At 42.9% G+C, this 27,766-nt stretch overlaps 1 protein-coding gene across 1 annotated transcript in view; it reads left to right on the top strand.

Moving 5' to 3' along the window:
* Nucleotides 1-14,527: 14,527 nt before the first annotated feature.
* LOC141096902 (aquaporin-4-like) overlaps nucleotides 14,528-27,766 on the top strand; it is a 48,478-nt gene continuing 35,239 nt past the window's right edge. The window contains exon 1 of the mRNA XM_073583807.1: nucleotides 14,528-14,908. Coding sequence (XP_073439908.1) covers nucleotides 14,528-14,908 — 381 coding nt within the window. The remainder of the gene's footprint in view (nucleotides 14,909-27,766) is intronic.

Here is a 27,766-nt window from a genome sequence, read left to right on the forward strand (position 1 = left end):
GTGGACGCCGGAACAATCTTGGGTTTAGGGCCCGGAAGAGATTTTGAGTATTGTGTTACTGTCTCCCTTGTGAGGAAGATGTCGTCCAGGTCACAGTTAAAGGGAAGGATGGTGGGCTTCAGGGAAACTTTTATGCCGGATAAGAAGAGGCTGGGATCAACAGAAGATGTTGAGGCAGGGGCAGACTCGGGCAGAAAGGAGGCAAGGACTAATAATACACAAGGGACCAAGGGAACATAACTAAAAAGGGGCTCTGTTTCAATAAGTATGTGTCACGATCCATTTTTTGGATGCGTGGCAGCTATGGTTCCACTATGATTTAAATGTAGCTTTTTTCCCTCCAGGCCAGAGGGTGTTAATGTCAGTTTTCCTTGCCGCAACAGCGGAGTTGTTAGGTCAGCTGATGTGGGTGGTGACCACTCCCACCATCCTTTAAATAGTCACCTGATGCATTAGCTGACTGTCAGTAATAGAGTAATCTATGTTGACCAAACCTGGAGTAAGGAGCTCTCTGGTTGCAGTGCTGCATCTGCTGGTTTCGTGGAGTTCGTAGTAATGGTGATTTTCTTCTGCTGTGCAATGCTTTGCAACAGAGAAAGTTGTTAAGCTAAATGTGGTGTTTTCACCTCGTCTGTCTTGTGCTTGTCACTCTCCCCTGTGTTGCACCATCTGCAGTGGTGCGGCTAGCGCCCTTGTCGGAGAGTGCACTAGACAGGGCAGTGTGAGGTGACAGTAAGGAATGAGATTCATGACCTCGGCATGGGGAAGGACCCACTTAGGGCATTAAGGTAGTGCAGGGACTGGCTAAGGTTCGAGCTCAGGAGGTGTCCATCCTTCATTCCCTATGGGAAGGGACTTCCTCTCCCCTTTACCATCCCATTGTGTGTGTTGTGCCGTCTGCTGACCGACCCCCTGTTAAGTCATGACATATCATGACAGTATGCCACAACTTCTTGTATCCGTATTTCCCAGTAAAGCCGAACCTGTTGAAACGGACTTATGGTCTCCTGTCATATTTGAAGATACAGCAGGACCCCATCATATGGACGGGAAGGTAACCAGAACTCCTGAATGAAAAGTGAGTAAGGAACAAACTCCACAGCACCCCACATGCCTGTCTGACTCCTGTTTAGAAGAGGGGTTTCAGGGTAAATAGAACTCAGTTCCGGCCCACAGCAAACCGGCCCTGTACCCCCCTTCATGCTACATCTAAAAACTTTGATTCTGTCGCAACTGCTGCACCCAGTATAGTAAATGATACATTGTTGGATTTGGGGTCTCTTTTCCTACATTCTCAGTACATTCAATGTCCCTTACAGTTTGCTAAACCATAGCGGATAACACTTCTAATAGCATATTTAACCATATCTAAGGGAAAATAATAAGGTTACAAGGACAAACGAAGTGAATACAAACTAAAGAGAGAAAGAAAAGTTACAAGTTTATTAAATAATTAATCAATGCATAAGAAATTCATGAAGAGAATGAAAACACAAGTGCCTCTAGAAGAAAGCGGAAAAAGCCTGCAGTTAATAGTATTATTTGAAAGTTGATAACCACGCATAGTAGGAAAAGGTTCCTGTTGTCAAATAAAAGAAACTCCATATCCATAGTGCGTATAAGTATATAGTGCAAATGCAGTATTAACAATCAAAAGGCTTCCAATATTTACCTAGTAATGATCATGCCAATAGCTGCATGGGAGATTTAGCAGGCAGAGCTCTGTGTATAGAGAGTGGGGGCTGTAACCTCACCCTCTGCACTGACTGACAGCAGCTCAGCATTAGAACTGGCTGTAAAGGGCCCGTCACACTAAGCGAGATCGCTAGCGATATCACTTAAGCGTCACCGATTTTGTGATGCAGCAGCGATATTGCTAGCGATATAACTATGTGTGATACCTCCGATCGGCTCCCCCACTGGTTATCGCTGATCGCGCGAGAACGTCCTGGGCTGTTTCTCGTCGGCGACTTCCTGCTGGGCTTCCTGCTGGTGCTGATGAGCGATGCGTGGACGCAGACGGGAGGACGTCTTCATCGCCGCATCTGACAGGTAAGTGACGACCGACGACGGCTGCTATGTCGCTGGTGAGATCTGCCTGTTTGGCAGCTCACTAGCGACCACTTAGCGATGCACCAGCGATCCTGATCGGGTCGTATCGTTGTCGGGATCGCTGGTGCCTCGCTAAGTGTGACGGTACCCTAAGTCAGTTCCCGGAGCGCATTTACAGCTACCACTCTTTCTACACAGAGTGGTGACTAATCCTGTGATTGCGCTGTCCCTGTGACTGAAATGTTACCAGGAAGAATAAAGTTAATTTCTTCCCAGTAGCAGGGCTCTAAGTGTCGGCGCTGGGCAGGTTCACAACTCTGTTAACCTGAAGATTAACTCCATATTTGCAGGTTTATAGCATCTTTTCACTTCTGAGGTTCTCTTTAAGTAACAGTATGTTATATTATGGAAGCGGCTAAACGTATAGAACCGCTACAAGCATTTCATTGTCACCGATACAACAAATAAACCAAAAAAACTATACAATTCTTATAGATAAAATCAGTAACAGAAACATAATGATTAAATACCCTGCGGTAAATAAATAAATAGCATAGTGCATGAAAATAATATACCATACTTAGTTATCATGTTTCTTTATAAAAAAAATGCAAAAGTCGTCCCACCACTCCATGGGAGACCACATCAATATATTGCCAATCTTAAAGGAAAGGCAGGCCACACCTTTTACATGCACATGATGCAAACAGACTGAAAAAAAAACCAAAGGTATGAACAGGGATATAAACTGGTGTGCATGTGTAGGGTTGGTGGGCCGGACTGGGGGGTGGTCCCTCTCTTACCGCGCAGAGACATAACAGAGACACGATGGAGGCAAGTGTCGGGTAAAACAGGTCCAAGTTTATTCACTCGCCGTCCGCCTGACAGCCTCAGAAGTACACCGCACTTCACTTCACTTCATGGCCCTCCGTTTCTAGGGCCCGTTATGCACACCGTACTTTCACACCAGGGACGTACATGTACGCACCGTCCCTTCTTCACTTATTGATGCTCCTGACAGGTCCGTCACTGTGGCCGCCTTAGGCCCGTAAGCCGACAGTAATTTTACTGGTCAGTCGTCTTCCTTAATACGGTATGCTTCACCTCTGTGCCTCGTCTATATTGCGGTACCTTGTGTCAGGACCACCCCCCTGACTTCCTCTCTCCTCAGTCCCCCTGGTTTGGTTTTTCTCACAGTGCACAAACTGTCGCAGTCTTCCTGTCACTTGAGCTCCCCCTGGGGACTGGAACTTTCTGGAACCCTCCGGTCAAATTTATAACTTTCCCGGTTCCCTCTGACTCCGCCCCCCATGACCAACGGTTTCTTAAGCCCTAAGCTGATGTCAAGTCCTATGCTCACACTCCTCCCTGCCCTCTAATGGTCAACCCAAGGTACTGCACGTCCACTACACTTTCCTAACTGTTTCCCCACTGTAATAACTGACACCTGTCTAAACTGTGCAAACCTTCCTTTGTCTATTCTGACAAGTCCGTCCATCCATCAGGTCACCTTCCCTACACTCCCCTTCCTTTGTCTATTGTCGTCCTCGACAATCGTAATCCCTGCCTTTGTCGTTCTGAAGCTTACCCTACCTTCTGTTGTCGGACCAGCTGTTGGGCCAAACCCACTACCCACGGGGGCCGAACCATACCGGGAGCACCATGCTCCAAGCAGCCTACTGCTACTCGCCAGCGTGCACGCCACATGTCAACATCTTTCAAATTGGGCTAGGTACACCTGGATTCTCTTTCCGGCGTGTACCTTCCCCTACTCTCCCCTTCTGTCACCTTCCACTATCCGGCACGCCATGATCGAGGCCTTATACCTACCAGATCATTGTCGGAATCTGCCTTCTTCCTTCAGGGGTGTCCGTGGTGACCTGACCTAGGATGACTGTCTTTCTCACGTCTTCCATCTCTTTGCCTTTCTTTTGGTTACAGGTCATGGTCGGCGTCTCGGTCTCCCAGACCTTCTCAACACATAGACCCCCTTCGGATCTCACACTTCCCTTTGGTCGCTCAGACCCTCTCTTACCCGGACCTGTTGCATTTTCTTGTGCATATTATATAGCAAACAGCTTTACAATATCACAAGTACCCCATTTTTACATTTTCTTTTCTTTTTACTAATGCTTTGAAACCAACATATTATAACAAAACATCACATATCTTCTTCCCCCCTTCCTTGGACATGGACACTCTCTCTCTTCTACGTATCCCCGCTCTGTCAGGCCACATATTTACATATACTTTCTTATAAAAGGAACTTAGAAAGACGAAAGAAAGAAAAAGGAGATAGTCGCAACAGTTAAACAACAAATAGGAACCAAGAAAAATCTTCACTCAAAACGCAACTGTCCTTATAACCTGCACAACGGTGCATCGAACTCTTGACAGTTCAATCCACCTTTTGGTGGTCAGTAGTAAGGGGCCCCACAGCCGTGGAGTTCCCAGGATACCGAGAGTGTCCGCAACAGTTCTCTTTACGGTGGCTCGTGTTCCTCAGTCTTTGCAAGCACGGCTACCGCATAGTAACCGCGGTGGCAGTATTCTTTATAATAAGACACCAGATCCCCCTCTTGCAAAGCCCGGCCATGACGAATAGAGGTAACGTTTATATAAACCTTCTGGCCAGTCGCAAGATCCCGTATGAATCCGTATCCTTTGGCGATGTTCGTATACACGAGCCGCCCCAAAGATCTCGTAGCTGCCATACCAGCCTCTCCCTTTGCATGGAGCAGGTTCCATATCTCCTGCTCCCTGGCCTTCTTCTTCTTCTTGATAACCTCCGCAACCCAAACGGAGGGTACACTGCAAGCTCGGGAGTCCGGTGGTCGGGGCTCAGCCAAAGAAGGGAGCGCGGCAGAGGCGACCGTTGATGTCAGCGGCCCAGCAGCCCCTGGGGCCGGGTGGCGGGTGGGAGCAGCCGTGTTCTCAGAGGATTGGGCGACGGGGCCTGTCAAACAGGTCGCAGTCGGTTCCAGCGCCGGCATAACCGCGGCCGCAGGGCAGGCCGCACCTAAAGTTTCAGCTCGAGCCGGGGTAGCGGACGACTTTGAAGATGAGGTCACTAGTTACAGAGGGGACGCAACGGCGTCTTCTTTGGTCAGACTCCGCTCCGGTGACACCGGGAGCGGCGGTACAGAACCAGAAGCAGAGGCCCTGCTCAATTCTGCATAGATGGTCAGGCCCTCCTTAGCCGGGCTCCCGGAAACACAGGGTGCCACGTGCTGCGGCTCAATGGTAGGAGCCGCTTGCGGAGTCACTGTCGGGGCCGGGGGAACTCTCACCTTCCCCGGCGCCATGGCCTCTGTCACGTCATCACGCGGCTCTTCCCGCAGTCTCCGCTCTTCACCCTGCCATCGGGTGGGGCTAGCCTCCAGGCTCAGGGGCTCCGCAGGGAAGCTCTCCTGGTAACTTCGGTGGCTGCTCCCGCTGGTTCCGCACAGGCTCCGCTTCTCCACTCAACACTCCACCTGCCTGCACGTGGCTCTGAGGGGGACGTTTTTTGGCGAAGCTCGACCTCCCGCCTCCATTGCCACTCCAGGCGCCCGAAGTCTCGACACCCACAGTGTCTCATACCATCCGTTGGGCAGCAGTCAAATGGTGCCAAGCAGCTGCAGCCAAGCTTTTCCTCTGTACCACTCCCTCTGCTGGGTGGGGCATTGGCAGGCCTCTCCACCCATCTGCCAGGATCCAGTGTATGGGAGCGTTGGCCTCCGGGTACATACCGCTTCCCCCTGGGGTACGTTGGAGGGGGTCCCAGTCCATTCTGAACAACTGTAAACACCCGGACCTCTCCTCTGCATTGAAGTAACACCGCCATCCTGCACAGTACCTGGTACCGCCCCGGATCCTCTGTTAACAACGCGGGTCCTTCACAGCGTTCCCGATTTGTAATCCACAGGTGGGTGATTTGTATTCCACAGGTGCTTATAATCCACACAGGGCAGTCTGAGTTATTTTCCATCCCTTGCGGCAGGCCTGCCGCAGAAGATGACGTATTAGCGGCGGCAATCCTGCCGACTACGCCAAGTGTAGGGTTGGTGGGCCGGACTGGGGGGTGGTCCCTCTCTTACCGTGCAGAGACATAACAGAGACACGATGGAGGCAAGTGTCGGGTAAAACAGGTCCAAGTTTTTTCACTCGCCGTCCGCCTGACGGCCTCAGAAGTACACCGCACTTCAGTTCACTTCATGGCCCTCTGTTTCTAGGGCCCGTTATGCACACCGTACTTTCACACCAGGGACGTACATGTACGCACCATCCCTTCTTCACTTATTGACGCTCCTGACAGGTCCGTCACTGTGGCCGCCTTAGGCCCGTAAGCCAACAGTAATTTTACTGGTCAGTTGTCTTCCTTAATACGGCATGCTTCACCTCTGTGCCTCGTCTATATTGCGGTACCTTGTGTCAGGACCACCCCCCTGACTTCCTCTCTCCTCAGTCCCCCTGGTTTGGTTTTCCTCACAGTGCACAAACTGTCACAGTCTTCCTGTCACTTGAGCTCCCCCTGGGGACTGGAACTTTCTGGAACCCACCGGTCAAATTTATAACTTTCCCGGTTCCCTCTGACTCCGCCCCCCATGACCAACGGTTTCTTAAGCCCTAAGCTGATGTCAAGTCCTATGCTCACACTCCTCCCTGCCCTCTAATGGTCAACCCAAGGTACTGCACGTCCACTACACTTTCCTAGCTGTTTCCCCACTGTAATAACTGACACCTGTCTTAACTGTGCAAACCTTCCTTTCTCTATTCTGACAAGTCCGTCCGTCCGTCCGTCAGGTCACCTTCCCTACACATGCAGCGTGTAAGAATTTTAACACTAGAGTTGAGCCTGTAAAAATTACAGTCACCGTGGAGTTTTTGGATGGCTTTCACATTTTTTTAACACTTAACTGTTAGCTAAGTAAAGTATATTATTTTCATGCACTATCCTATTTATTTATTTATTGCAGGGTATTTAATCATTATGTTTCTGTCTTTGTTTTTTTCTGTTCAGTGGTTAGTGTGAACAGGCGCTTACACGCGGCATGCACACCAGTTTATATCCCTGTTCATACCTTTGGTTTTTTTTCAGTCTGTTTACATCATGTACCAAAAAAATCCCCTGTTAATGGGAAATAAATAATAGCATAACTCAAACAACAGTATGTATCAACAAAGAACCATATCTCAACTATTAAGTGAGAATTAGGGACCAGAGGAGTTTTAGCTAAAAAAGTTAAATTTTATTACAAAATATTTAAAAACAACAACAGAGCATCAATGCTAAAGCAGGCAGTGATAGACATGAATAACAGGTGACATCTAGAGAAGAAATCCAAGTGGAAAGAATGATAATAGAGAGCGTTACTCCCTTAAGGTACTCAATAAAAAGTCGCATCCATATAATATAAATATGATCTAGAAAGCCTTATTCATTAATCTGCCATCATGTGCATATAAAGGTGTGGCCTGCCTTTCCTTTGAGCTGGGCAATGCATTGATGTGGTCTCCCTTGGCTGTGTGTCCACTAGTTGGGCCCAGTCCTCCTTAGCCCTTATCCACATGCACGTAACTTGACAAATGGTAAGGTTTTTAATATTAGAGTTAGGACTGTCCTAATTACGGTGACAGTGGAGTGGTGGAATGGCCTCTGCATTTTTTATAAAAAAAATATGTTAACCCCTTTCCGACATCGGGCGTATATTTACGCTGATGTCGGACTCCCTCCATTTGATGTGGGCTTCGGCGGTGAGCCCACATCTTTCCCGGGAAATGTCAGCTCTCATAGCAAGTCAGCAATTCTACTACATAGAGGCGATCTGATCATCGCCTCTATGTAGCAGAGCTGATCGGCTATGGTGGCTTTTAGTCTCCTATGGATGAAGCATGCCAAAAGTAAAAAAAATGTGTTTAAAAATATATATAAAAAAAATAAGAGTTCAAATCACCCCCCCTTTTGTCCCATTCAAACTAAAACAATAAAAATAAAATCAAACTTACACATATTCGGTATCGCTGCATTCAGAATCGACCGATCTATCAATAAAAAAGGATTAACCTGATTGCTAAACGGCGCAGCGAGAAAAAAAAGTCAAAACAGCAGAATTACGTTTTTGTCGCCGCGACATTGCAATAAAATGCAATAATGGGCGATCAAAACATCACATCTGCACCAAAATAGTATAATTAAAAAGTCAGCTCGGCACGAAAAAAATACGCCCTCACCCAACCTAAGATCATGAAAAATGGAGACACTACAGGTCTCGGAAATTGGCGCAATGTTTTTTTTTTTTTTTTTTTAGCAAAGTTTGGAATTTTTTTTCACCCCTTAGATAAAAAAGAACCTAGACATGTTTGATGTCTGTGAACTCGTAATTACCTGGAGAATCATATTGGAAGTTTTAGCATTTAGTGAACCTAGCAAAAAAACCAATAAAAAACAAGTGTGGGATTGTACTTTTCTTGCGATTTCACTGCACTTTAACATTTTTTCCCATTTTCTAGTACATGACATGGTGAATCCAATGGCGTTGTTCAAAAGTACAACTTGTCCTGAAAAAAATAAGCCCTCACACGGCCATATTGATGGAAAAATAAAAAAAGTTATGGCTCTGGGAAGAAGTGGAGTGAAAAACGAAAACGCCAAACCGTAAAAAGCTCCGGGGTTAAGGGGTAAACCAAGGGCCCTATATTATTTTCATGCACTTTGATGTTTATTTATTACTGCAGGGTATTTAGTCATAAATCATTATGTTTGTGTCTTTGTTTTTTTTCTGTTCAGTGGCTTGTATGAACATGGGCTTACAACAGGCTGCATGCACACTAGTTTATATCTTAGCTCGTAACTTTTGGTTTTTTTTTTCGATTCTTATAGATCTATGGCTACATGGCTAATCTAGGTGTTAATTCCATTGGGATCAGTTGTGTTTGTTCATAAATGAATCAGTGTAGCATAGCAACATATGTAGGCAACAGCTTTAGCTATTACACACATGCAAAAGGAGATTTACCTTTCATTTTCCACTTATTCATTCAAGCACTGTATTTCCTACCAAGATGACTTGTGATAATATTTATCTATGTAGATAAATTATAGATAGAAAAATAGATAGATATTATGTTACCCCTTCATGCATGTAATGGCTTTTATACACACATATATTCAGTATATAAATATATATACCGTGTATATCCTGTATATATATTTATATATATATATTTATTTTTATATATATATATATATATATATATACTGTACATATTTATACAGTCCTCAACATCAAAATTGCCACATCAAGAAGGAAAGTCATGGGAAATGGAAATCATGGGATTGATGGACATGCTACTGATATGCAAATGATAAAAAAACATTTTCTAAACATTTTGATTTATTCAGTATTGAGTCTGATCACCATGCATAGAAATACATGCACCCACTTACACATATGCATGTTATCAATTGGATTATTAATGATTGGTGAGGAATGTTCTGTCACGCTGAGCGCACTTGGGAACGCAAATCATCAAGATCCACTGCTGACAGCTCCCTTTGCAATTGCCAACCAACGATATCTCAGATGGGATTGAGTGAGATAAGTCCGAACATGTTGCAGGGCACGGTAGCACTGTTCGGTCACGCAGGCTGCTTCCAGTTAGACGAGCAATATGTCTTCTGGTGTTGTCATTTTGAAAAATGCTCCATGTATGCTTTGGAGAGCGGGCCACGACGCTGGTTCCGCAGTTGACCATTCTGTACTGCAACTTAAATTAGATGTAGCATACCAAGCTTAAGGTGTCAAACATTGTCTACACAAACTATCAGAAGACATTTTCGTAACATTGGGCAGGGAGAAAGTTGTCAGGCTATTAGTGTAATATTAACCGTATGCCACTGCTCTCAAAGATCATCTTAGTGCAGAGCCAGATGGCAATGGAACCTGGAATGGTGGTCTGTGATCTTTAGCGATATGTCCCGCTTTTGCCTTCAATACAGTGATAGCCAGAGATTGGGTCTGTAGATTAGGTGGGCAGCCCCATGAAGTAGCCTTCAGGAGGGAACATTACTTCAGTCTTAAGGCAGAGACATACTGCTCTATTTTTCGTCCGAGAATCGCATTGTAAAACTCGCACTGGCTGTCTGCTCTACTGACCTGAGCTTGACAGCTGCATAGTAATCCATCATGCTGTCATGCTCAGGTCAGGAGAGGTGCCGGCCAGTCCGTTCAGTGCGCTGCGATTATTGCAGGAGAAATACGCCAGTGTGTCTCTGCCCTTACTCTAAGTTTATAGTGTGGGAGGGCCTAATGAGCAAAATCTGAAGCCCTCTAGTCTTCATCCTTGTGGATCCAGTGGTATGGACTTTCTTCTAGAGTGTCTCAAGATCTGTTTTTCAAAATGAAAACACAAGGTTGCATGTTGCTCGTTCTCCTGTGAGCAGTCTGCACTACCAAAACATACCGCCATGTCCTACAGCATATCCGAACTTGTCTCCCATCAAGCACATCTGTAGCGTAACAATTGCAAAGGAAGCTGATGATTTGCCCAAGTGCATTTAGTGTGGCATAATATTCCTCAAACAACCATTAAAGACCTAATTGAAAACATGATGAGGTGTGTAAGTGCGGTTATATGTGTGTATAAGGCTCATACGCAATACTGAATAAATTAAGAGGTTTTGAAATTTAGTTACCATTTTTCCATCATTTACATATCATAAACATGTCTATCCATCCTGTGAGTTCCATAATTTCACCACTTTTGCTTTCATGGTGTTGCAATTTCAATGTGTGATAATTAACAAATAATTTTAAATATATTGCATGCTAATTTTTTTATTCAATGTTAGAATGTAAAATTGATGTAACATTTATAACAGGAATATGACATTTTTTTTATTACATACGTATATATACAAGTGTTTCTCACTAAATTAGAATATCATCAAAAAGTTAATTTATTTCAGTTCGTCAATACTAAAAGTGAAAATCATATATTATATAGAGTCATTACAGAGTGATCTATTTCAAGTGTTTATTTCTGTTAATGTTGATGATTATGGCTTACAGCCAATGAAAACCCAAAAGTCATTATCTCAGTAAATTAGAATACTTTAGAACACCAGCTTGAAAAATGATTTTAAAATGTGAAATATTGGCAAACTTAAATGTATGTTCAGTAAATGCACTCAATACTTGGTCAGACTCCTTTTGCATCAGTTACTGCATCAATGAGGCATGGCATGGAGGCGATCAGCCTGTGGCACTGCTGAGGTGTTATGGAAGCCCAGGTTGCTTTGATAGCAGCATTCAGCTCATCTGCATTGTTGGGTCTGGTGTCTCTCATCTTCCTCTTGACAATACCCCATAGATTCTCTTTTTTAAGAAATTCTAATTTAGTGAGAAGCTCTTGTATCTATTATAATGTCATCTACTAGAAATGCAGTCTCAGAACTGTGGAGCAGGTGTTCACCTGTAATTACTTGCAGTAAGGTGAGGTGGAGGAGATGGCAGAGGCAAACTCTGCTGTGGGAGGACCCAGGGATGATCTTTTGCTGTCGCATGTAACATTACTAAAAAGCAGAGAGTCTTTTCATAAAAAGGAAAACTGAATTGTAAAGCAGCGCTGAATTCAAGGTAAAATATACAGAAAATCCATTATTCGAAATGCTATTTATTAATTATGTAACTGAAATATTCAATATATAAATATTGATTTGTACAGAGAAAATATGTATGTTGTTATCCTGAAGTAGAATCCTTTTCTCATTTTCTACAATTTGACACCTTTTTATATCATTTGTTTAAGAAAGTAAGATACATATATACTGTGTTCTTGATGTAGTAGAAATGTGATTTACAACCAACACAATCTTCATCAGTTTTAATGTAATGTGGATAATGCGTGTGACTTTTCTTTCTTACATGTTTAATCATATTTAATGGCCTAGGTATGAAAATTATATGAAGAGGTTTTCCTCTAACTAGGTGAAAATGATTTGGCATCCTTCAATATTTTAATTTACCGCCCCAATTTCCAATTTTGCGCTTTTGGTTTTTACCTCTTCTTCCAAGAGTCATTTTTTTCCTCGCCTACAAAGTCTTATGTTTTATGTTTTGTTTTTATAGCATTTAAGAGGTTTCCACTACCTGGACAACTCCTTTTTAAATAAGTAGTTCCCATTGTAAAATAAAAGCTTCACTTACTCACCTCCTGTAGCAGCACCATTACAGCAATATCACTGCTGGGTCTCCTAGAACTTTGTTATTGTACATAAGCCCTGCAACCAATCAGTGGCCACTAATGACTTCTCTCACTTCTTCTGCCTTTCCGAGGTTTTTCCAAAGGTGGGGATATCCGATAAGTGGAAAGAAGTGAGAGCATTCAATGGCGGCTGTTGATTGGCTGCAGAGCTCATGAGGCATGACAATGTTATGCGATCTACAGTAGACCCCACGCCATCATCGCTGAAATGATGCCTATATGGGAGGTGAGTATATGGGGGTTCTATTTCATGATGGGGGAATACTTCATTTAAAAAGGTGTTATCCAGTTAGTGGACAAGCCCTTTTAGTTCTTGTGGTTTTATAGAGGTGATTATCACACATTTGATTACTGGCACTTTCTGTCTTAATCAGTAAGGGTGAACTTAATTTTTCGCTCACTGCTTTCGTATTTTGACTTAGTTTTTGTGAAATAATTTAAGAAACTCTCCCATTAATATTTTTTTTTTCATTAAATGTGTGTATGTGTATTGTGTGTAGTTTTTGTGTATTAATATACTCCCTTACCATCGCTCTCTCCGATATCAAGTGCTGTTTTCTCCTCCTCTCAGTGATGTCACTGCATTTCAGACTAGTCAGCTCGCTTATTGGTCTTCAAATATTATATAGAAGTGGGGTACATCCGGGTCACTTTCTATCTAAATAGCCAAGTATTTTAAGTCCGTATCAGGACAATGGAATGATAAGATGGCATTTACAGGTTAATTGCTATCTGCAAGACAGAAATATTTACACTTCACATCTGCTCAGATTAACTTTTTGTAGTTTGAGACTTTTGAGAATGTTTCTAATATTAAAGTATGGCCAAAATTGCCTGAGAAGGGTTATATCACTGAACCTGCACCATATTCGGAGGGAGGGACTGTGTTTAAAGGGTGTTTATTTTGTAACCAGACAGATATCTAAACTCTTGAAAAGTCGCTTGCAAGAGGGTGACGTGTAGTTTACTAAGGCTCATCAAGACATTGTGAAAAATAATATTTTTAAATCTTTATTCTGGTCATTAAAGGGAACCTGACAGCTGATACATGCTGCCCAATCCACAGAGAACTCAACCAGGTATGTTTAACTCTGAAATGCTACATTAAAAGCCGCTGGGAATCAAGCCGCACAGTTGATTAGTCAAAAAAGGCTGGTCACTGGTGGTTTCTCCACTCAACCAATGTCTGGCAAGTCTTTCCCTATACATGCACACAGGGAGAGACCTGTCACTTAGGAGACTAGATGGGAAGAACAGGCAAGGGGCAGCCTTTTTCGACTACTCACTAGTGTGACTTGGTCCCCAACTGGAATGTAACATATGTTTTTTTCATACAGTGCCTGATACATGCTGCCCTTAGACTGGCAGGACAGGGTTTCAAGTTGGAAGGGGCAGGGTGAAAACCCTCCTTCAATGAGAGCATATCCATAACTTCATAAAAGAGAGCTTTAAGATCACCACCAAACCACATGGCTGCTGGTAATAGATTTTGAATAATATCTAGCATTTTATACAGGAAGGGTATTTGGGCACTTTTTAGGTATAGTTGTTACAAAAAATAATAGATGTACCTGGAAATGCGCCCTCCAAAACAATATGACAATCCTCAGGGTCTTTATGTAACTTGGAGATTTGGACAGGTGCATAAGAGAGACATAGCTTTTTATTGTTATGTGCCAAGTAAAAAGTAGGAAAGTGTCTCTCTGCAAACTGAATGTTTCCAAGTTTTTATAGTGGGTCTCTTGCAGAAAGACCACTTCCAGCCTCTGTACTGTCTATCTGTAGCTGGGTTGTTCTTCTGAGCTAGTGGATCCACTGGTAACTGCCATGAATTCTATGGTTTCAGACAGGAACTATTTACCTGTTATTCTTATCACATACGTTTCCTGGACATGGCCCAGTGGAGAATAGTTTAACGACTTTGTAACCATCTGATCAATCATTTCTTTCATCATTTATCTACTATATGTTCTTCTAGTGACTTTTTGCCATGTATGGAAAAGCTACTTGAGCAATCCCATCTCTATAACTACATTGATTATTAGACCAAATACTCTCATGCTTTGTTTGTGCCAAATCTCTGGAATGTTTAGAGAATGAATAATGTAAACTGAATTCTCATTTCTCATTTACCGCTTTACAACAGATGCCATTGATTGTAGATCGAGCTTGGTGGATCTTATAACAATCTTCTTTTATGTGCCAGGAATCTCACTGAAGAATCGATATGGTAGCTTTTAAAGGTGTATGGACGCAGTCATTCTGGAAAGCTGTGTCTGGAGAATTTGTTGCCACTCTCATTTTTGTATTTCTTGGTCTTGGTTCAACAGTCAACTGGGGAACAGCAGATAACCCTCAACAAATAGATCTAGTACAAGTATCTCTGTGCTTTGGACTTGGCATTGCAACAATGGTGCACTGTTTTGGACACATAAGTGGTGGTCATATAAACCCAGCGGTATCTATTGCACTTCTGTGCACAAGGAATATATCACTTGCTAAGGCAATATTTTACACCACCGCTCAATGTCTTGGGGCATTACTGGCGGCTGGACTACTGTATCTTTTAACACCACCCAGTCTTATTGGAAACTTAGGTGCAACAATGGTAAATATCTAGTGTTTAGTCTATACTTAAATATGTCTAATATAACAAACAAGTATTTCTGAAGTTTTCTCTTTATAAAAAAAAAAAAAATCCTAGATTTCATATTCAAATCCAATAATCATCATCTATTGAGAATTTTTTTTTCAGGTGCCAAGGTTTTTAGAATGGATTTAGGCTATTTTGAGGGGGCTGAATTAAAACATCTCATTACTTTTGCTGAATTGGTTCTAGTTTTTGAGATAATTCATCAATGAAAATAATGCATTCCCCCAATTCCCCCATTGTGTGTTGTGACAAATGCAAAAGCGTTTGGTCTTTTTGCCTCTTTAGCGATGTCATATATAATAAAATATCCCATAGAATTATTTTGCATTTCAATTCGCAGGCTTACAATGCTATAAAAGTGACTTTTGAAGCCAAAATTGTACTGTAATTAATTAACTATTAAATAACTCATACTAGAACCAATCTAACAAAAGCAAAGTCATATTGTTAACGAGCACCATAAACTTAATATAAAACCGTTCAGACATCGTTGGCACCAAAATCACTGTACACCAGTGATATCCTCAGATTATATAGATAAAATATATTGGCCTACAGTTATCAAAAATTATATAATTTGAGCCAAATCTTGAACTCACTTCAACTCCATCACTCCATGTTTTTCCACAATAATGATAACGCTGGTGTAAATTCTACCATTGTGCCCAATGTTAAATATGAGCCTGAGAACAATGTATCAAATTTTGCACGTGAAAGCAACTTTTTTTGGTCAAATTGCTTCTTTTTGCACTTTCATTGATACACTTTCCAGTGTTTAAATAGAGTGGGAAATCCGGTGTACAAAATGTTTGGTCGCATAAATTACAACTTCTTATGCATGTTAAAAATTATTGCAATAAAAAATGTCTTTGTTCCACAGCTATGACCAGTTTAAAAACATCCAATTTTTTTGCAACTTTTATATAGAAATGCAATTTTAGAAACATGTCATACTTCACCCCAAAAGATTAACTATTTCTCTTTACTCATAATTTTTAAAGGGGATTTAGACACCTGGAAGGTATTTCTGCATTCACTCTACAGAATATGACTACATCTTGCTGAATACTAACAGTGTGTAATATACTCTCTTTTTGCCTGCTGAAAAAGACGTCACATCACCGCTCGTATGCAGGGCTCGTTCACACAACCATATTTTCGGTCCGAGTGCTGGCTGGAAAAAAAAGGACAGCAATTGGACCAATGTTATTCAATGGGGCAGTGCAGATGAGCAATGTTTTATTACTGAACGAATCTTTGTGTGTGAAAAAAATTGTAGCATGGACTAGTTTCTTCTGTAAATCGGATGAGACTCAACCAATCGAGACTGTAGGTGCTTAAAAAAACGGATGACGCACTATAGCATCTGACTTTTACAGATACATTACAATTCTGTAGCATAGGAAACTGTAGATGGTTTTCTAAATGATTAATAGCTGATGTAAAACATGGATTGCATACCAACTGCACACAAATTGCACAATATAGAAGTGAGAAATGTTCCCACTTTTGTGGATGACTGATTTTTTTTATATCTTCATATGAACCTACCCTAAATGTTTCTGTTCCAATGACAGAGGCAGTAAGAGAAGCTAGTGCTATTTCTCTGCAAGCTTGCATAACACGTATGAATGATCATGTTACGACTGCTCTAGCAGGCAACAGAGCAGAATCCAGACAGTGTGCATGTTTCACAACGTTAGGATTTGTCAAAATGCAATTGCTTGTAAAACATGGCATGAAGTTTTACCTTAAGCATTTAAAACAATGAAATATAGCAATTTGCACATAAAAGTGTCGCAAGTGCATTAAAAAAAATCCTCACACTGTGTTCACATATCTGTACTGTGCCTTCTAAGGACATCATTATACAAATAAACTGCATATTGTGTTTATTTTTCTTTATTTAGGATAGGGAGACATTTATGTTAGACTAGGTTTAGCAGAAGAATCAAATAAAGCAAAATAGGGCAAGCTCATCTGTCCAGCAGTTCTGTATCCATAAGGAGAGTTCGGCACCTTTCTCTTGAATGTCACTAGAACATGTCCAGGTCAATCCACAGATTAAATATAGAAACCTTCATTATACTGTAGATCCATTAACTCCTTCACAACATAAGACACTAAGGCTAGCTTCACACTAGCGTTCTCGGGTGCAGCGCAGGGATGCTGCTAAGCCCTGCCCCCGGCCACTCCCCCTCCGGTCAGCTCCTCCTCTGATCGCATGAGGCTGCATGCGATCAGCGTATCCTATATTTAGCGTTGGATACACTGATCGTGCGCTGACCTTGCGCTGGTCTGATTTTGCTGGCACTGCACCCTGTTGATGCTGCGCCCAGCGCACAAAATACGCTGTGTTGCATTTTTGTACGCAAAACACAGCGCGTTTTTGTGCGTTGGGCGCAGCGTCAAAAGGGCGCAGCGCCAGCAAAATAAGACCAGTGCATGGTCAGCGCACGATCAGGGTATCCAACGCTAAATATAGGATATGCTGATCGCATGCAGCCTCATGCGATCAGAGGAGGAACTAACCGGAGGGGGCGCGGCCGGGGGTGGGGCTTAGCGGCGGCCGTGCGCTGCGCCCAAAAACGCTAGTGTGAAACTAGCCTAATACATCATTTGTCAAATCCCTGTTTTTGATGCAGGAGCAGAGCCAGCATCTTTTCTTGGAGAAGAGAGATGTGTTTACCGTAATTATCGGTTTCTATGGGCTCGATTATAAGAGTGTAGGGCACAGCCGAGTTCTATACAAAGTTTTATCAGATAGCACTGGGCTCAATGTTATACTATGGTGCAGTGCAAATCTGCGATTATTTTTTAATGCCTATTCAGCATGAGAAAAAAATCTCTGAAAGTTGCGAGTTGCTCCGATATTTGGATCACGCACACCCATACAAGTCTAATGGTGCGTGTGAAACATAGGACTGCACTCAGATGTCAATGAGGAAGATGGAGAAAATAAGTTTGCCATCTTCTTTGCGACTGTGCTGCGATTGGATCACACTCAGATGAAACTTGACCCAAACTCTGACAGGGACTAAAAAATGAAGGTAAAAAGAAGTATAGAATGAAAATAAAAATATTCTATTCTTTTTCGTCATTATAAATAAATTAACCCTCACCCCCACATATTATGTATTACCATGTCTATTAAATTCTGATCCATCAAAATATAGAAATAAATAATCAAAATATCAAATTATAAAATCAAAATAATTATTGATACCAGTTTTACTGAATCGGTCCCAAAGTCTGTAGGATGTTCCAGAAGAAAAGGACTGAGGGAATACTAGTTCTTCTCCCACACGAGTTGTCAAAATCTGTTTTAAACAGCATGGTAATGGATTATTGGAAAATTATGATATACAGTACAGTTGTGTGAAAAAGTGTGTGTCCCGACCTGATTTCCTAATCTTTTGCATGTTTGTCACACTTATATGTTTCAGATCAAACAAATTTAAATATTAGCCATAGATAACACAAGTAAACACAAAATGCAGTTTTAAATGAAAGTCTTTATTATTCATGAAAAAATAACTCCAAACTTACAGGGCGCTATGTGAAAAAGTGATTGTCCTTGCCCCCTTTAAAACATAAATTAATTGTGGTTTATAACATCTTTGGGAAGCTGTTTTCAAATTCCCAAGCCACACCCAGGCCTGATTACTGCCACACCTGTTCTCAATCAAGAAATCACTTAAATAGGACCTGCTGTTATGAGCGGAGGAACGCACTAAATAAAATTAAAATAAAGTGCGTTCACCGCTCGGGGTCCACCGTGCGGTAGATGGGGTAACCGCTGCTAAAAGAGGCAGGGCACTCAGGCGGTAATGTGCACAGGGTTTTAGCTGCACTCCGTGCACTAAAGCAGACTCTGTTATATGCACAGAGCTGCCAACAAAAACATAAATACCGCTGAGTCTGTATAGGGTCACAGACTTCAGCGATGTGGACACGGTATTAAAGGTCACAGAAATAGCTTAAACACCAGGACTATCCCCTACAGACCTACCGTAAAAAATAAGGTATGAGGTGTCGCAACTGCGAACACCCGGGAGGCTGCAATCGCAGCGCGGCGTGAACAGAGCCGCAAGCAAGGCACTGCAAAGACGCTGGCGCAATGCAGGACGCTTAGCTGCTGCAAAAGGTATTGCTGGAGCGCGCTGGCGCTAGCGCTGCTACTGGTGTCTGCCCAATCACTCACACAATCGTAATATCAGAGGGAAGGGGTTTCATAATAAGTCATTCACCAGTCCAAGCATCCAATACCAAACACACAGCAGCAAGTATGAAAAATACTAGCGCATGGCGGAACAGCCATGCGCACCTTTTATAGTGACCGGGACCTTCCGGAAATCTCCAGAGCCCTGAGCTGAACCAATGGAATCAGGAGCAGGACCTGAGCACCTGACTTCTGAACTCCAATGGGAGCTCATTCCAGGAGCATACTCAGAAGCTGGCTGAAAGGACTTAGCCTCTGGAGACAAATGTGAGGATCTGGATCTCTGCATAAGTATGGCAGGACACAGATTCCTAACATTACCCCCCTCCTAAGGCCCCCTCCTCCCCGAGCCCTCCGGGCGCATACCCTGTGCCCTACGGTGGCATAGGGCTCAAACTCGTCCGAGGGCGAGCTTGGTGTCCAGGTAGGAGTTACCGTAACCCAAGACACCTGGAAGGCATCAGAGGAACCAAGGTCACCAGGTTTCAAGAGGGACACTTGGGAGATAGTAGGAGCGGGAGTGACAGAGGCACGCTGCCGCGTGTCGGCAGATGTCGCCACCCTCTGCCTAGGAGGGTTAGGCTGAGCACATAAGGTGCAAGCCTGAATAAATTTTTTTATGTCCCGAGCTCTATGGGGCCACCAATACGCATCAGCCAACATTTTTGAGACCTGCATATAGCCCCGATGGTGGTGCGTGTTAGGCACATGCGCCCATGCGAGCACCTGAGCTCTGAGATGAGGAGGGATAAAGGTCTCGCTAGCCAGTTCAGACTCTGACCTTTGCGGGAAGCTGGCTTCCGGAGAAACCGCACAGACATGGTGACAACCGCAGATGGATTCCTGGTCAGAGTCTGTATTAAAGTTGGTGCGAGACACCTCCATGGGCTCAGGAGGTAGAACCTCCAGCTCGTCTAGCTCAAGGGGTACAAAAAATTTGGGAGCAGAAACGGATTTGCGCTTGGAGTGAGCTTGCTCCATACCGCGTTACGAAAAACGGAGATCGATGCGTGAGGAGACTGAGATTAGCTCTTCCAAGCTAGTGGGAATCTCTCTAGTGGAGAGAGCATCCTTCACATGCTCCGCTAGACCTCGCCAAAAAATGGGGATTAGGGCCTTGTCAGACCATTTCAACTCGGACGCCAGTGTCCGAAAACGGACGGCATACTGGCTAACTGAGAGTGACCCCTGAGTAAGGGCGAGTAACTGCAGGGACGTATCATGCGTGACTCGAGCACTGAGAAAAACTTGCCTGATGGCAGTTAGCAAGTTAGCCATGGACCGAATCTCGGGGTCACCACGCTCCCACAGAGGCATAGCCCATTCCAGCGCCTTCCCCGACAGTAGGGAGATAACAAAAGCCACCTTGGCCCGCTCCGTAGGGAATTGCGCAGCCAGCAGCTCCAGTTGTATCGAGCACTGGCTGATAAAACCCCAACAGGAGGCGCCATCCCCAGCATATTTATCGGGCAACGGGAGGCGGGTAACTGTCGGTGCAAGGGCGGACATGGACATATGTCCTACCGCATCTGTGAGTGCCTGGACGGCAGCATCTGTAGCCTGCGCAGCTGCGAGAGACCTCTCAAGAGTAGCAAGACGAGCCTCGATCTGACGCACAAGCTGTAACAGCTGCTGCTGATCTGCCATCACTAGCCAGACCTTGGAGCTAGAATTATGTTATGAGTGGTGGAACGCACTAAATAAAATTAAAATAAAGTGCGTTCACCGCTCGGGGTCCACCGTGCGGTAGATGGGGTAACCGCTGCTAAAAGAGGCAGGGCACTCAGGCGGTAATGTACACAGGGTTTTAGCTGCACTCCGTGCACTAAAGCAGACTCTGTTATATGCACAGAGCTGCCAACAAAAACATAAATACCGCTGAGTCTGTATAGGGTCACAGACTTCAGCGATGTGGACACGGTATTAAAGGTCACAGAAATAGCCTTAAACACTAGGACTATCCCCTACAGACCTACCGTAAAAAATAAGGTACGAGGTGTCGCAACTGCAGACACCCAGGAGGCTACAATCGCAGCGCGGCGTGAACAGAGCCGCAAGCAAGGCGCTGCAAAGATGCTGGCGCAATGCAGGATGCTTAGCTGCTGCAAAAGGTATTGCTGGAGCGTGCTGGCGCTAGCGCTGCTACTGGTGGCTGCCCAATCACTCACACAATCGTAATATCAGAGGGAAGGGGTTTCATAATAAGTCATTCACCAGTCCAAGCATCCAATACCAAACACACAGCAGCAAGTATGAAAAATACTAGCGCATGGCGGAACAGCCATGCGCACCTTTTATAGTGACCGGGACCTTCCGGAAATCTCCAGAGCCCTGAGCTGAACCAACGGAATCAGGAGCAGGACCTGAGCACCTGACTCCTGAACTCCAATTCCAGGAGCATGCTCAGAAGCTGGCTGAAAAGTCTTAGCCTCTGGAGACAAATGTGAGGATCTGGATCTCTGCATAAGTATGGCAGGACACAGATTCCTAACACCTGCGTGACAAAGTGAAGTATACCAAAAGATTCTCAAAAGCTAGACATCATGCCGCAATCCAAATAAATTCTGGAACAAATGAAATACAAAGTAATTGAGATCTATCGGTCTATTCTATTCTATTCTAGCAGACATTTCTCAAGCCTTGGGACTCCAGCGAACCACAGTGAGAGCCATTATCCACAAATGGCCGAAAGCATGGAACAGTGTTAAAACATTACCAGGAGCGGCCGGCTGACCAAAATTACCCCAAGAGAGCAGCTATGACTCATACATACAAAAGACCCCATAACAACAGCCAAAGGACTGCAGGCTTCATAACCACTTAAATATAACACCTAACAAGCAAAAACTTGATAATGAACAACAATCAAATATGGTTAAGAAACCACTAAATGTGAACAATACTATGAAAAATATAGAAATTAAAGTTAAAGCTAAATGTGAGAGATACCGTATAGACTATAAAACTTCACAATGAGAATAATATTCCAAAAAGGAATAATGTATAACAAACTAAAAAAATGAATAGAATAGAACCTACTGAACATTGTATTTTTTTGTGTAACACACATTTCACATGTCATATCACTCATATAATTCTGATTAGTTTTTGCTGCATGGTTTCATATTGTGGAGTGCATTGCAATACAATATTTTAGTGCTAGCCACTAGTGATGAGCGCAAGTTCTCGTTACTGGAGTTTGCATAGCCTTCTCTGCTATGCACCGAGTATCGTGGGTGCTTGAATGATACAGTGGGGAAAAAAGTATTTAGTCAGCCACCGATTGTGCAACTTCTCCCACTTAAAAAGAACAGAGAGGCCCGTAAATGATATCATAGATAGACCACAACTATGAGAGTCAAAATAAGAAAACAAATCCAGAAAATCACCTTGTCTGATTTGGCAAGATTTAGTTTTCAAATTATGATGGAAAATAATGGATTTTCCAATCCCTCCAAAGGTTTTCTATGGGGTTGATATCTGGAGACTGGCTATGCCACTCCAGGACCTTCATATGCTTCTTGCGAAGCCACTCCATTGTTGCCCTGGCGGTGTGCTTGGGATCATTATCATGCTGAAAGACTCATCCATGTTTCATCTTCAATGCCCTTGCTGATGGAAGGATGTTTGCACTCAAAATCTCACGATACATGGCCCCACTCATTCTTTCATGTACACGGATCAGTCATCTTTGTTCCTTTGCAGAGAAACAGTCCCAAAGCATGATGTTGCCACCCCCATGCTTCACAGTAGATAGTTTGTTCTTTGGATGCAACTCAGCATTCTGTCGCCTCCATACACTGAGTTTTGTTTCTACCAAACAGTTCTACTTTTGTTTCATCAGACCATATGATATTCTCCCAATACTCTTCTGGATAATCCAAATGCAAATTTCTGATGGGCCCGGACATGTACTGGCTTAAGCAGGGGGACATGTCTGGCACTGCAGGATCTGAGTCCCTGGCGGCGTATTGTGTTCCTGATGGTAGCCTTTGTTATGGTGGTCTCAGCTCTATGCAGGTCATTCACTAGGTCCCCCCTGTGGTTCTGGGATTTTTACTCACTGTTCTTGTGATCATTTTGACCACACGGTGTGAGATCTTGCGTGGAGCCCCAGATCGAGGGAGATCATCAGTGGTCTTGTATGTCTTCCATTTTCTTATTGTTTCTCCCTAAGTTGATTTCATCACACCAAGCTGCTTGCCCATTGCCGATTCAGTCTTCCCAGCCTGGTGCAGAGCTACAATTTTGTTTCTGGTGTCCTTCGATAGCTCTTTGGTTTTCACCATAGTGGAGTTTGTAGTGTGACTGTTTGAGTTTGTGGAAAGGGGTCTTTTATACTGATAACAAGTTCAAACAGGTGCCATTACTACAGGTAATGAGTGGAGGACAGAGGAGGCTCTTAAATAAGAAGTTACAGATCTGTGAGAGCCAGAAAACTTTCATGTTTTTAGGTATCCAACTACCTATATTCCACTATAATTTGAAAAATAAATCTTACCAAATCAGACAAGGTGATTTTTTGGATTTGTTTTCTCATTTTGACTCTCATAGTTGTGCTCTACCTATGATGTCAATTACAGGCCTCTCTCATCTTTTTAAGTGGGAGAACTTGCACAATTGGTGGCTGACTAAATACTTCTTTTTCCCACTGTATGTTCGCGTCCCCAAACCCACATGTTTTTCGGCTATTAGATAGTCACAAAACATGCGGTGATTGCCTGTGTATGTCAGCCAACCCCTACATATTTGTGGCTGTATAGCAGACCTGAAACATGCGGGTGCAGGGATGCGAACATGTCACTCAAGCATCTGCAATACACGGTGCATACCCCAGCACCCAAGGCAAACTCCAGTGATGAGAACTTGCCACTCAACTTTTCATGTTACTTTATTAGTACAATTAGTGTTTTGCCAGTCATTTTCAGCCCTGAGACCAGCTTAGATTTCAATCAACTTGGAAACTTAATTATTTAAGAAATTTGCTCTAGAAGGCGCACACCCATGTGCCAGAAGTTAATACTTAAATTTCTGCTTCAGAGAGAAATAGTTGTATCTTCATATCCGAAAACACAAGTACTACACAAGTTGAAGTTTCTCACTGCACTGTATATAATTCAGAAACATTTTAATGTATCTATAATAAAGGTTTCTATTTTAATCCGTGGATTGAGCTGGACCATATATATTCCCTTGATAAAAGTCTAATCTCAAGAACAAATGATCCAGTCACCATTGCCAGACATGTTTAAATCTGGCGACTGGTATCATTATTAGCACAGGTCTTCTGTGGTTCTCAGTCAAATTTTAGCAAAGTGTCCAATGGCCCACCCTGTACTTATGAGCACAGCACTTTGGGTATGTGCACAGAATTTTTTATTTTTTTTTGAGTCAGTCAAAAACTAAGTGTTCTAGTAGAAACTGCTTCAGGAAATGCCATCTGTCTTTGTTGTGGTTTTGGAGGAATTTTATTGTTTCTTAAAGCTATTTTAAGAGTTTTTGAAGCATTTTGGAAGAGTTTTTTTCTGAAGCATCTTTTGCAGCATTTTGGTAGGACAGTGTTTAGTTTGGAGCAGATTTCATTAGGAATCACTTCAAAGAAATTACATTTTTTTTTCCCCATCAGGCATTTTCCAAAACCTAAAACAGAAGAACAATGCTCAAAAGACTTAGGCCACATTCACATATTCAGTATTTGGTCAGTATTTTACATTAGTATTTGTCAGACAAAACCAGGAGTGGGTGAAAAATGTAGGCATGGCCGTATTTGCCACTAGGCACTTGAGGGCGTGTGCCTAGGGCGGGAGAATGCGCCATCTGAGCAAGGTTGTTTTTTTTTTTTTCACATATAGTCCGGGAGCCCGCCCACCTAATAACAATCCGCCCACCCTCACTCCCACCTACGTCTTCCGGCTGCTTCGGGGCTCTCGGATCCCACGTGTCACTGTCTGTACTGCACAGAGAGGAAGAGGAAACATGTCACACTGCAGGCCCCACCCCCTCCTCGCTGTGGCGCAAAGTTCAGTTCAGTGCCCACTGCCCTGAGACAGACAGTGCTGATGGAGCAGCTGCGGGGGAGGATGGTGCAGAGAATGTTGTGTCCAGTTCAGTTGTGCAGTGCTTGGTGTACAACTACTAGTCCCAGCCAGGCAGTCAGACTCGCCTGCAAATAACACAGTAATCGTGATGCATAATTACTCACACAGCCGGCGGCAGCTTCAGCTCTAGCAGGAGAGACCGGGCCCGCTCTGTTTAAAAAAGTTTGCAAACTGTGTTTATTGTTTTATTTCATTAAAAGACTTTTTCTGGCTGTGTTTATATTTAACCTGTAACAACTGTAGGATTAGTAATAGATTTGGATAGGTGTCTTATTGATATCTCTCCATTACTAAGCCGGGTATAATGTCATCTTACAATACAAAGGTGACATTAACCCCCAACTATTACCCCACTTGCCACCGCTACTGGTCCGAGTGTTATGCGATTTTTTTTCTTGCATAGTACTTGTCCGTATTCCTCACTAGTGTGACTCCAGCCTTAAGGGGGTTTTACACATAGCAATATCGCTATAACATCACCGATTTTGTGACGTTATAGCGATATCGCTAGCGATATCGCTATGTGTGATACTTACCTACGACCAGCTCCCCCGCTGTCCATCGCTGATCGCACGAGAATGTCCGGCTCCATTTCTCGTCGGGCGCTTCCTGCTGGGCTTCCTGCTGGTGCCGACGAGCGATGCGTGGAGGTGGGCGGGAGGACATCAGGATCACTGTGTGTGAAAGGTGAGTATCATGTGCTGCGTCGCTGCTGCATCGCTGTGAGGTCTGCCTGTGTGACAGCTCACTAGTGATCATTTAGCGATGCACCAGCGATCCAGCCCGGGTCGGATCGCTGGTGCATCGCTAAATGTAAAGGTGTCTTAAGTCATACTCATCAATGGGGAGGCAACACTAAAAGTGACTAGGGCCGGATAAACTCTAAATACGGCCCTGAATGTAGGGAAGTGGTGCACATATTTCTATTATACTATTCCTCTGATTGTTCCACTCCTGATTTTGGCTTAAAAATACTGATGTAAAATACTGACCAAATACGGAATATGTGAACAAGGCCTTAATGTACGAATTGCAAAGTGTTCTTTTAAATGAACAGATAGAGTCTTTCAAGCATTTTTGAGCAATTTTTCAGGTGCTTTTTAGAGTGAAAAAAAAATATAAAACCAAAACCAATATTCATTCCAAATAAAGGCAGCACTCCATAGTAAATCGTTCAAGTGGTAGTGAGTTTATTCAGCCCACATATCAAGGTAACGTTTCGGCTCAACTGAGCTCAGTTGAGCTGAAACGTTGCCTTGATATGTTGGCTGAATAAACTCACTACCACTTGAAAGATTTACTATGTAGTGCTGCCTTTATTTGGAATGAATATTGGATATTGTGGCTGAAAATGGGACTTTCTGCCAGGGGCCAGGCACCCGAAGCTAAGTACTGTGCTGTTTCCTTTTTTTCAATAAAACCAAAACCAGAGATATTCAGAGTACTGACTATTTTTATTATTATAATTCACATCCAAAAAAAAAAAGAAAAAATCAAGGATACTGAAGACAGTGTATTATCACAAGAATTTTATTTATATCTCACAATTTTTATATAAAAATACGGTTAAAAACAAATGCACAATTGATGTGCAGGGGGCACGAAGAGACACAATATGGCCAACAGCAAAACACATACTGTATAGCGTTCAGTAAATATCAGAAAGTCAGTGATATGATCCAATATACATAATCAATATATATAATAAAAATAAAGTACATATATATTCACCCCAATATGCAGAAAATATGTATAAATATATTATAAATATAAAGTGTCCTGTGCACATATAAATAAACCATTTATTAATTATATTCCATAAATTAGTGTGGTAATGTTTATTTCAATATGCAACCACCTTCAAAAATAAAAAAGTGCCCAGTGCAAAAAATATAAGAGGCTATATAACCTTCACTACATAAAAATAAGAGATGAACAATAAAATAAAATATTACGTGCAAAAAGAATTGACAACTTAACGCTACTATGGATCACCGCTGATCACTGCCAGCCACCAACACCAATGTTGCAGTATAATTGAGTGAATGAAATAATATCACTTCTTATGGTTACTGACCAGAGTCTCCTCCTGCCCCCTGCACACAACACTCCAGCGCACGTTTCGCTCTTGCTTCGTCAGGGAGCTTTTTAGAGTGAACCCATCCAACAAACTCCACAAAAAACTGTGTGCACATATCCTTATTCTATCTCTGTGTGTTACAATAAGAAAAAAATGGGAAAATGAATACAGGGAAGAATAAATCCTCAATATTGAATGCTTTTAATAAAATGTCTTCAAATTTAGCCCAATCCTACACCAGAACTCTAATTCTAATATACTTAATTAGGAAACCACATCATAGTGTTAAAATAAATATTCCTGTCCCGAGATATTATAAATGTACTGGATGTGTCCAACCATGCAGGAACATGGTGGGATATACAACAGCTCCTGGACAGGGGAGAAAGCAAAGGAGTGTATAGACATTACAG

The sequence above is a fragment of the Dendrobates tinctorius genome, unplaced genomic scaffold, assembly GCF_039654945.1.
Source record: "Dendrobates tinctorius isolate UK_male_01 unplaced genomic scaffold, ASM3965494v1 ptg000081l, whole genome shotgun sequence".
Classification (NCBI taxonomy): Eukaryota; Metazoa; Chordata; class Amphibia; order Anura; family Dendrobatidae; genus Dendrobates; species Dendrobates tinctorius.